Below are 12541 nucleotides of genomic sequence, written 5' to 3' on the forward strand. Positions count from 1 at the left end.
AAAAATTATTCTTTTTATGGAAAATTTTCTTTTAAGAACTATTATAAACATTACTAAAGATTAATGATAAATGGATAGCGGTTTATAAAACATTTTGAGATAAACATAAATTAGAGCAGACAAGGGTTTAGCAACTATTTAGAACTTTTACTATTCTATTTTTAGGGAATCTGGAAACATCAAAGCTGGATTAGAACATCTGGTAAGTTCTAATTTTCTCTTGAACATTTGCATCATCTTTGATATCTGCATTCTAAATGAACACTTTTGAATGAGCTTTGAATACCTTGTATTGAGAAAGTCAACCATTTCCCAGAGGGTCAGCTTATTGTTATTATGTGAAGGCACTTAGAGTTTCATTTATCTTATCATTTCAAGGGAATTTAAAATTTTTTAAATTACCTTTTTTTTTGATGTAGAGATGAAATAAAATGAATGACAATCTTTGGATTGATGATTGCTTTAATTATAAGCAAAAATTGTTTGGTGTAGAATTTTTGGCCTATCTTGATCTGAAGAAAACAAGCCTGTGTTTTAAGAAAAACACGATCAAATATTGCATGCATGAATGTGGTATGCTTTAGCAATTTAACAGCTTTGAAAGAAATGCACAGCTTTGTTTTTCCTGATGTCTTTGCATTATGAATAATGCATTGGTATAAAATACATTCAATTTTAGAATAGAAAATAATTAAAATGCACAATTTTTGGTTTAAGCAAACATCTTTAAAGAACAAATGAATTTTAAACTGAGTTAGCATTAAAATCTGTCCACTGATCAAAAAATTTGGGAAAAGCCATATTATTATAACAAGCCTAAAATCCACTGAGTTCACTATATCAAGTGTTCATTACAATGTTAAGTAGTTCATTTAAACAGGGCATTAAAAGTCATGCTCTGGTTTCTGGTCAAATCCAAATGCTGAATAATTAATGGTAGAGATTCTTTTGTAAATATAGTCTAAGTACTTTGAAAATCAAGTCTTCATTCATAGATCAAACTGTAGCTTTGTTAACTATTAATGGACTTTTGATCTGCTGCCACAAAAGGAAAACAGTAGCAAGGGGCCATTTTTTTATTAATTTTGTTTTTGATAATTTCATAATTAAATAATGCATTCTGATTACTCTCTCCCTGTACCTGGAAGCTTCATTTTGACAGAAATTTTAGAGTTGGAAAGGTTTTTCTTTTAACAAGTAAAGGAAACCGAGAAACCCTAGACTATTAAAAAATACTCCTAAAGTGTATAGATTAATTTTTAAAAGGTGGGCTATAACTTGTTGTTGGGTTTTTGTTGTTGTTGTTGTTGTTTTGTTTGTTTGTTTGTTTTTTGTCTTTTTGAGACAGGGTCTCCCTGTAGCCCCAGCTGTCCTGGAACTCACTTTGTAGACCAGGGTAGCCTCAAACTCACAGAGATCTGCCTGCCTCTGCCTCCCGAGTGCTGGGATTACAGGCATGCCTCACCACGCCTGGCTGCAGTGGGATATAACTTAATTAGAAAATTGAAGTTATGCATTTGTCAGAAATAAGTGAACAATATTTTTATTCTCATCATTGAAAAGTGTTTCCTGACCCCTATTTATCATTTCAAATGACTTAAGTAGTTTAGGACATAAGACTATCAGAATAAAGAAGTTAACTAAAACATCTATCAACTGGAAGTTTATAAAAGGAATATGAGATACTGTGCCTCCAAAATCAACTGGAAGTTTATAAAAGGAATATGAGATACTGTGCCTCCAAAATGAACTTTCATAATTCTCTTTTAAATTATTTATTTAAAAAATTTACAACTGTGAGATGATTTGGTGGGTAAAGGTGCTTTCTACCAGCCTGATGACCAGAGTTCTAGTTTTAGAAACCGTATTATCTCTTATGGAAGGAGAGAACAAACTCCCTCAAGTTGTCCTGACTTCTACATGCATGCTGTGTACACATACATACATACATACATACATACATACATACATAATAAATAAATAAGCATTTGTTAAAATCTACTTTGTATTTTGTTTGTGTTTCTCTGTAAATACTAGTGCATTTAGGTTTTTAAGTTTAAATTCTGTTTCTGTTGGGCGTGGTGGTGCAGACCTCTCATCCCAGCACTCAGGAGGCAGAAGCAGGCAAATTGCTGTAAGATCCAGGCCAGCCTGTGATGGTTGACAAAGCAAGTTCTAGACCAGCTGGGGCTATATAATCAGACCCTGCCTTAAAAATAAAGAAACCTATGTTTCCTCTCCTTCTTGCAGAATCTCATTTTAAGTGTGTGTGTACATGTGTGTGTATGTGCTATGGCATGCAAGTGGGGGGTCAGAAAACAACTTCGTTGAGTTGATTCTCCCCTTGGGTTCCAGGATTGAACTCAGGTAGTCAGGCTTGCACAGCAAGTGTTTTTACCTATTGAACCTTCTAACTGCCCCCTGTTTCTGTGATTTCTTTACCCTTAGGAATTTTCATTTAAAATTAGGTGAGTAGATTTTACTTTAATAGATTTAATGCATCTTTTATATATGTGTCCTTTGAATTTTTAAGATGGTCTCTCTCTATATAGCCTCAACTGGCCTTGATCTCAGGGTCTTTATGCATCCTTCTCCTGAGTATTGGAATAACAGGCATGTACCACCCACCTGGGGAAATGCATGTGCTCATGCACACGTTCACACACTTAAATGGATTTTCTTTTAGAACATGAATTATACTAATACCTTCAGTTCCAATCCAAACCATAGAATTCTTCCTTGTCATCCCCCATTTCATACTTGTATTTTCTTTGTCAAAGTGAGAGCCCTGATTCTTAGCATCAGTGAATCTACTCATCTACTTAATTATATATACCTACAATAGTTTCAGAATTACTGCAGACCTGTAAACAGAACTGCTAAAGACAAGTTAATATTTATGTGCAGTATTTCCCTTGTCATATATAGTTATGTGATTTATTTGAACTGCAGTTGGCCTTGCTTGTTTGTGTTTGCATTGGTTTAAGTGCCTTTGTCCCATTCCTGTTAGTTTGGTTACATGCTTGACTATGTATGATGTGAACGTGCTTCCAGTGGTATTCTCAGAGAGATGTGTCACTCCCTTCCTTTCTAGCCTGTTCTCTAACCCATTCTTAGGTAACCAGTTTTATTGACTTCTAGTTCTCCATCCTGAATATTTAAAATAAACTTGTAAACTTGAGCATGTACGTGTGTATATAAATGTCTGTTTTTTCCTTTCCTTTTTTTTTTTCTCTTTTCTTTTCTTCCCCTCTTTTTTGAGGGAACAATTTATTGAACAACTGAAATCTTCCAAGTGATGATGTTGGATACTGTAACAGAAAACCCTTACCTAACTTCACCATCATCATAGAAATAAGCAAACCCAAACCAAACAAAAATCAAATTCTTCTGTAATTGCTACAAGTGAATGTAAATCAACTAATCATTTCATCTTAAGCTTCCTTTAATCATATGAAAAGAGAATTTATATAGCATGACAAAGATATGCAAAGCAGTGAAAATGCAATTCTTTTAGACCTTCAAACTTATTTTTAAAGGATGAAGAAAGCATTTGAAATGATTAAATGATTTAAGCTGACTCTTTTACTGAAAACTGTTTTTAACATTAGCTTAATTCCCATGTATGATACTCAGAAATCACATAGCTTTTGAATTAGAAGGATCATTTCAGTTAAAATGAGAAGTACTAAAAAGGCTGGGTTTTATTTTAAAGGAATCTTCAAGTACCAGTATTTAAGGAAAAAGAATACTAATTTTGGTTACATTTTCCTTCTTACTCTTAAATATAGAAACTATATCTTCCAAAATAAACTATCCACATAACATAACTGTGATAAGAAACATTCAAATACAAAATTGAAAAATGTTAAATCAACAATTTACTGGGCCAGTAACGTGTCAGTTTATGATTACTCAAACATTTGATTATATAATCTTCTCTTGTAGAGCCCAAATTCTCTCCCTGTTCCTCTCTATAATTAAGAAATATTCAGGACTGAGGATCTAGCTTAGTAATGTCACTGCCTAGCATGTGCAAGGCCCCACATGTACCAGCTCCACTCCCCTATAGTACCCTTTAGACAACCTGTAATAATTTCAGTTAGAGGAAAAGTATATTGCAGTACTTTTCTTAGCCAAGAAACAAGGAAATATTTGTGCATTGTTGGAAACCTAAATGAGAAAAATCACATTATTATGCTAGGGATTCCTATCTCCATCTCCCCAGCATGAGGGTTATAGGTATGTGCTGCTATGCTTGGCTTTTCCTTTTTATCAGCACCATGCTCTAACCAACTGAGCTAACTGATCGGTGGTGGCTTTTCCTTTTTAAATGTGGGTGCTGAGGACTTAAGGTCTTCATAAGGTTACCAGATTTGCACAAGGACATCCTCCCTCAGTATCTTTGTGATATCTTTGGTGGAAGAGAGGTAGCCCTGTGGGTTTATAGCTTTTAAAATTTTTTAAAATATTTTATTTTTTTTATTATTTTTGTATTGCCTGCAAGTGTGCGCAAGTTGTGCAGTGCTTGTGGAGGTCAGAAGGCATTGGATCCCCTGGAACTGGAGTTATGAACAGTTGTGAGCCACTATATGCTGTGCAATGCCAGAGGAGGTCAGAAGAGGGCATCGGATCCCCTGGTTAATTAATTAATTAATTAATTTATTTATTTATTTATTTATTATTTTATGTGTATGAGTGTTTTGCCTGCATGTATGTAAGTGCACCACATGTGTTCAGTGTCTACAGAGACCAGAAGAGGATGTTGGATCCCCTGGAACTGGAGTTACAGATGGTGGTGGGTGCTGGGAATCAAACTCAGGTCCTCTGGAAGAACTGCAAGTGTTTTTAACTGCTGAGCCATCTCTTCAGTCTGTGGGCTTATAGCTTTAGATTGTCCTCTGTATGATCACACCTCAGTTCTGCTGCCAAGGGTTCATGCCAACCAGGTGTATCTTGGAAAAAAAGAACACATAGAGAACCATGTTTGGTTCTGAGAGCCACAATTCTGAAAAAGGTAAAGTTATATAACTTTGTGACCGGGGCTGTCCTTGAACTCCTGGGCTCAGGTTCTTTTCCTGCCTTAGTCTCCTGAGTAATCATCATGCTCAGCTTGAGTCATGTGTTTTCTGAGGGGAGGGTATTGGTAGACAGGAATGTGTTTCATGGAGGTAGGAAGGATGGTGGGTCAGCAATAAAAAGTCATGGGCCATGAGGAAAGGCTGAAGGAAGAATGAATGTTTGAGGAGCAGATGAGAAGTCTGGGGGAACTGGTCTGCATCTTCACATGGTGGGGGTGAGAGAACATAGGTTTCTTACCATACAGATTTAGAAGGGAGAATTGGAGTCAGTAGGTGTGGTCCAACTTGCAGCACCCAGATTTGGTTCCAACAAGAGGAAGCAAGCTCTTGCTTCCAGAGGTGAGTTTCTGAGGTCCTAGAAATATCAGAGGTGAGCATCCCTCTCCAGTTCAGGAAAATCAGTTTACTGGGAATGAAAAGGTTGTGATTTTTAATCTTTCTCATAGGAATTCTACCTGAGATTTAACTCTTCATGCTTTCTTTTATTAGTACATATTATTGCACAAAACAAGGAGTTTCATTATGCCATTTCCCTACATTCATATAATACACTGTGATCATACTTATCCCAACTATTCCCCTTTCTTATCCCCACTTTGCCCTCCAGCATCCCTAATAATCTCCTCCTTACTTTCCCGTTCTCTTCTCCTTCCCTACCTAGAGTCCCCATAGGAGACAAAACATGCAATACTTGTCTTCTTGAGTTTGGCTTATTTAATTTAACACAATGATTTCAAGTTCCATCCACTTTCTTATAAATGATAATTCCATTCTTTATGGCTGAATAATGCTGCATTGTACAGACACACCATATTTTTCTATATCCATTATCTGTTGCCGAAAACTTAGGCTTATTCCATAACTTGGCTCTTGTGAATAGAGCACCAATAAATGTGGCTATGCAGACATCTCCGTAAGAAGCCAACTGTGATTCCTTTGGGTGTGTGTCCAGAAGCTTTTTAAGAAACCTCCCTACTGATTTTCATTGTGACTGCAACTACATTTTTATCTCCATCAGCAGTGTTTAAAGGTTCTCTTTCCCTGAATCTTTGTCAGCATTACATTTTTCTTTTTTTACTGTATATTTTATTAAAACTGATGTATTTTATACAATAAATTGTAATCATATTTAGACTTCCTATCCCATCCAAACTCCCCACAGCCTCCCACACTGGATTTCATACATTCTGTCATGTATGTTGAGGCCTATCAAGTCAAGTTTGTATACCCAGATGTCCCTTGGTGCATGTTCGTCCACTGGAGTCTAGCCAGCCTATCTAGAATCACTGCCTTAAAGTAGATCAACTCTCTCTCACCCAGCAGTAATCAGTTGCCAATAGTTCCTCTGCTAAGGTTGGTGCCTGCTGTCCATTTCCTCAGTTCTATGCTGGGTTTTTGTCTGAGTCTGCATGGGTCTTGTGCATGCTGTCACCTGTGCTCATTATTAACCGCTTATTATTAGGAGTAGCAGAAAGAAGTGTATTGTAGTCCAGCATTGTTTGTGCAAGTTGGTAAAATGGGCTGGGATGTTGACTGACAGTAGCCCTCAGCTGATCATTCACGCTGACCATTTTGGTTGGTGGAAAGTATGGTTTTGTTAAATTAATACATTCGAGAAGGTTTTATCTGCTAGTCACAGAATGTTCTGTCTGACTGAGGGCTGGGCTATTCAGGGGACCAAAGAAAGCCTAAAATAAACTTTAATTAGGCTCTGGACCTGCAACATTCCAAACTCTCCATACTCTTTGAAGCTTTAATCAGTTAATCAGCCTTGTAGGAGGTTCAGTTGAAGATACACGTGTTTTGTTTTGTTTTGTTTTGTTTTGTTTCTGGGACTTTAAGCACACAATATTTTCACCCTTAACATATTCTAGGGGCTTGGGAGTATAACTGGATGACAGTGTTTGACTAGTGTGCAGAAGGCCCTAGGTAGATTGCCAGTACCACCAAAATCCAAAGAAACCACACACACACACACACACACACACACACACACACACACACACACACACAAAACCCAAAACATCATTCTACATAACTTTCTTCTTTTAGAACAGTAATAGGAGTGGAACGTTATTTTCAAAGCCTTGAGGCTGTCGGTTAATATAAATGCATGACACTTTCAGTTACACAAAATCAATTTGTTTCAAAATAAAGTGATGTGGTGTATAATTAATGAAAAATGTGTTAAAGAGATAACTATAAGAATACCCAGATATATGTTGTAGTTCTACCTATGTAGATGTGATCAATAAAGAAATCCACACATTCACTTAGATACTGATTTAGTTCCTGGATCTGAAACATATTTTCAGAATATTTTAAATATGAAAGAAAGAGTTCAGGAAAAGAATGTACTTGCTAAACAAGTACTATTTTTTTTTAGCTAGAGTAATAAATTTTTTACTTCATAATGCTAACCAAACTCAAACACAAGAAGTCTGATTAGACTATTTCTCCTTTCTTATGAAAAGCAGTGAAACATCCCTCCCTCCCTTTCCCCTTCTCCCTCTTCTATGTTTCCTTCTGGTTCCTTGGTAATCATAGTATCAGTACATTAACTGTGTCTCTTTCTCTGATTGACTGTGCCTTCTTTATCAAGAGTCTGAGATTTTCCTTGCGTTCCTGCCATACTTTTTCATGGATGATGGGAGAAGGGAGATTCCTGAGTCAAGGAAAATGCTTTATTAACAGCACACAGGTAATCTGTGCTTCCTATTTATATGACAGCTTCCTCTGAACCCAACTATCACAAGTAGTGATGCTGTGTGCTTATGGGAACTCTCATATGTAGGAAGTAAGTGGTAAGTGGATGCTGTGTTTTGCCCAGAAGAAAGAACTGCCCTCTACTTCAGTGGGGCCTCTATCAGTATCTTCTAATACAATTTAAAAAAATGTTTGTAAAAAGTTAAGAATAAAAGCTGATATAAGATATGTGGAATAGCATGCTGTGGAGAGTGGTCTTTTGCTTAAGAACTGTTTGTTTTACTATGAAATTTGATAGGTTTGTTTTTATAATAGCCTGTATCTTTTAATTCTTCTTTTAATTCTCATTAGTCTGGTGAATTGTATTCTTAGACTTCTCTCTGTTTACTTTTGTTGTACCTGGGGCTCCTGTTGGTCTTTCCTTCTCTTCTTCTCCCTCTTCCTCCTCTTGCTAATTGTTTAGAGCATGCATATATTCACGACTTCTCTCTTCTCTTTTATTTAGACTTCTCTCTAAAATTAAATAGATTAAATCTTTTATAGAACATTTTAAAAGCTTTTATTATTATTTTTATTTTATGTGTATGAGTGTGATGCCTATCACACTTTTTTTTAACGTATCTTTATTTTGTGATTTTATGTTTTGCCCTGAGATACTGTCATTTTTCCTGTTCTTAAAGTCTAGTTTTGCTAAGATAAGTCTAAAAGGTGATTTTTTTTCAATATAAATACAACCTAAACATTACCATGTGTGGCTTTAAGTTTTCTTATTTCCTGAAATACTTTTTTAGATTATACTATTAAATATTTGTGGGTTTTTTTTTTGCTGTCTTCTGAACCTTTATTGTTTAATTAATTAATTTATTATATCTTTATGTGTATATTTGTGAATATATTACATGCATGTGAAGGTGCCCATGGAGGCCCGAAGAGGGTGCTGGATTCCATGTAGCTGGTTACAGGCAGTTGTGAGCTGCCCCATATAGGTGCTGGAAACCGAACTTAGGTCCTTTGCAAGAATAGCAAGTGCTCTTAACTGCTGATCCATCCTTCTCAGCTCCATCATCAGGGATTCGGCATGTGTGTTTGTATGTTAGGTAACTTTTTGACTTGTCTTTGCTTTTTGTTTCAGTTGTTCGTCATTTTACTCAATCTTATTAAATTTTCATTCTCATTTATTCCTCTTTGTACACATTGTAATTTACTCTTTATTTCTGAGATAGTCTTCCATTTGGGCTTTTAGCTTTTTAATTTTTCATGTGAGAATTCCTTTGTCATTTGTTCAACTAAGAATTATGCTTTAGGGCTTTGTCTGGGACAGAGTTCTTTTTTTGATTTTTGTGTATATGTATACATACTTTTTATTGAATTTTTTGTAGTTTTCATGCAGTATAATCCCTCTTTTATCTCCACCCCTTTATTACCATGCCCCAATTTTACATACTCTATTCTCTCTCTCTCTCTCTCTCTCTCTCTCTCTCTCTCTCTCTCTGTGTGTGTGTGTGTGTGTCTGTGTCTGTGTAGTCAAATTTGTGTGGGATATTGTTTTTAACCTATAAAATGTTCTGATTTGTATTTTCTGTATAGTAGCTTTGTGTGGAAGTGTAGACATAGTTCCTAGTTCACAGTTGCCCTCTTCTACAGCACTGTGACATGCAGGTTCTTGAGTACATGATGAAGGGAGCAGACAAAGTGGTTGGGTGTTTCTCCAGCTGTACAGCTTTTCTTTCCACTTTTCTCTCCACTGCCCTGTGTTCTCCTTCTCCGTCTTTGTCTTAGAAGCTTTACTCCCCCTGCTGCCACTTCTGGTCCCATGCACTTCCACGCCCCACCTTTCTAGGTAACATCAAACATGTTTTCAGAATTTTAATTGTATTCTCCTCTCTGCCTCCAATTGCCTTGTGATTGATTTTGTGTTTGGTTCTGGTTATGTTTTAAAGTTACTATTGTTGTTGTTGTTGTTATTAATATTATTATTATTACTACTACTACTACTACTACTACTACTACTACTATTTTGGTCTTTTTGAGACAGGGTCTCCCTGTAGCCGCAGCTGCCCTGGATCTCTCTAGGTAGACCAGACTGGCCTTAAACGCACAGAGATTTGCCTGCCTCTGCCTCCCAAGTGCTGGGATTAAAGGCATGGGCCACCATTCCCTGCTTAGAAGTGGCGCATGCCTGTAGTCCCAGCACTTGGGAGGCAGAGGCAGGCAGATCTCTGTGAGTTCAAGGCCAGCCTGGTCTACATAGTGAGTTCCAGGCTAGCTGAGGCTACAGGGAGACCCTGTTTTAAAAAAGACCAAAATAAACAAATAAAATAAATAAATAAACAAATAATAAATAAATGTAAGTAAGAACACATCGGTTTATATACTGAATTTCTCACTCAGCAGTGAGTGATAGATTGAGAAGTATTTATAGATTCAGTGTAAAAAGAAAGCATTGGAAGATGGAAGGGAGGCTACTTTCTACAATAGTTTCTATGTTGTTGGTGGTTATCAATATATAGGATAAAAGTTTATTTAAAGGTAGGATATCTTCACAAAAAATATTGCTTGTTAAGAGTAAAGGGGTCCTTAGCATAAGCTAATGAAAAATTCTGTAACTTCTGTGACTGTTAAAAGAATTGTTCAGAATTGCACTGTTTTTGACTATATACCTCTTGAAATAAATGAAGCAATACCAATTCCAAATATAAAAAAGTAGAAGGTAATCTGTGAATATTTTCACCTCAGAAAGAAAAATTAATAATTCATAATGGAAAGTGTTAGAAACTGCTTTTTAGAAAAGTATAATACTATATTCAAATTCAGGGCCTTGCACGTGCTAAGCACATGCTCTACCACTGAGCTACATCTCCCATTTTTGAGTAGCCCTTGAATCCTAAGACACTGCCCTGCAGGTATCTGCTAGAATTATCAGAAAAACTGAACATAAAAGTTCACCAAGACCCCAGTGTTCATACTATACTCAAAGACTTACAGAAAATAAGTGAGTTCACCTTTAATGTTTAATTAGATTTTTTAAAGAAATAATACTTTTTATTTAATCTAGTATTACATACAGATAAAAGATTTGACAATGACCAGAGTATTTTGTCTTTTAAAATGTTTTTCTAAAGGAGTAGAGGTGGGTGGTTATTAGTGGTCATGTTGCTTCTGCCTTTTTTTAACTAATGAGCTTCTAAAGTTGTAGAAAATTAATAAATTCTTGTTAAATCAAGATTTTTTTTTCCCCTTCTAGTTTGTGTTTTAAATTCTGGAGCATGTAGTGAGTAATGCCACTTTTTGAACTCATGAAATAAAATGTTTGCTTTTGATAGAGGTTTTATTGTAGTCAATATTATTAATGATATTAATATGCATTTTATTTTTACTATTATGAAAAAGTACAGGTAATAAAGCTTGCCATTTGATTGCAGTAAAGTCATTACTGTTCTATAAGCAAACTATACATAATGCTACCCATCATTCCTCTTGTTAGAGAGATTGTACTCAGAAAATATTTTTAATAGATGGACTGTGTAAAAAGTTTTAACTGTATAAAAGGAAAAAAAATAGCATTCTTTCTTGTTTCTGGCATGAAAGAAAAATTGCTCTGCATGCTCCCGAAGGTGGGAAATGAAATGACTTATTCTCATTAATTTGGTGTTTCTAAAGTGTCCCTGTTCACTTTTCTGAGAAGTCACATAAGTAAATGGAGGTGGATCCCAGTCACTTGGAAACCATATTTAAGTGCAGATTCTCAGGCTCTGGACAGGGACATGAGATAATGTATTTCAGGAAGCTTGAAGTGAACCCAGTGTTGCTCCAAGGACCACTAGAAAGAAAATTACATGTAAGAAATTGTCTTGAAATGCCATTGAAGATCTGTGAATCAGGTGAACATGCTGGAGCCAGAGCCTGCAACCTATGAGTGATGGGTAAGGGAGTTCGTAAACCTAGGGTGAGGGTACTTCATAGATTTTCAAGGGACAAAAGAATTCATCATCTTACTTTGTAGGAGTAGTACCGGGACTGGTTTCAGTTTGCTTTTTCTCCTTTCTGTTTAAATGTTCCATTGTATTTTTCAGGACTGTAGCAGCATACTAGTACTGATAATACCTTGTTCAAACTTGGATAGGCAATTAAAATAAGTGATGATAAATCTTTTCATAAAGGAATTACAAGAATTTACAGGTTTTCATGGGATTTGCTTTCTATTAATAGTTGAATGGCAAAAGAACTCTGGAGCCATACCTGTGGGTTTTCTCTCCCCACAGAGGCCTCATTTGTGTTTCTTACATTGTATAACATTTGAGAGTGTTGACCTGCTTGTCCTTGTGGTCAAGGAACACAGTCTGGCCCTTTTGAATGCTGAAAAGCAGCTATCATTAATAGCTTGTTTAGCACATCAGTGGTTTGGTTGCTGCCTGCCAGCAATGTAGACAGACCCTTTACTATTGCATACTCATCAATAATGCTATCAAGTTCTATTAGAAGCTCTTTCCCCTATTTTAAACTATTTTACTTAGAACTTTCAAACCAAACCCCACTGTATTTCAGTTCTCAGAATACTTTTACTTAACAAAACTATATGCAAAGTTTGTGTATTATTACCCTGCATTTGAATATTTTGTTCACATACAATGTGAACTAGAAAATTGGTGGGTGGGAGACCGGAAGGAGAAAGGGAGGGAGGGAGGGAGGGAGGGAGGGAGGAAGGAAGGAAGGAAGGAAGGAAGGAAGGATGGAAGGAAGGAAGGAAGGAAGGA

At 36.1% G+C, this 12541-nt stretch overlaps 1 protein-coding gene across 1 annotated transcript in view; it reads left to right on the plus strand.

The window, feature by feature from the left end:
• Window positions 1–12541, plus strand: part of Rsrc1 (arginine and serine rich coiled-coil 1) — a 413201-nt gene that overhangs the window by 209316 nt on the left and 191344 nt on the right. Inside the window, exon 5 of the mRNA XM_029565584.1 lies at window positions 166–202. Within this exon, the coding sequence (XP_029421444.1) occupies window positions 166–202 (37 nt within the window). The remainder of the gene's footprint in view (window positions 1–165; window positions 203–12541) is intronic.

This window comes from Nannospalax galili, unplaced genomic scaffold (assembly GCF_000622305.1).
Source record: "Nannospalax galili isolate Female #2095 unplaced genomic scaffold, S.galili_v1.0 scaffold617, whole genome shotgun sequence".
Taxonomy (NCBI): Eukaryota; Metazoa; Chordata; class Mammalia; order Rodentia; family Spalacidae; genus Nannospalax; species Nannospalax galili.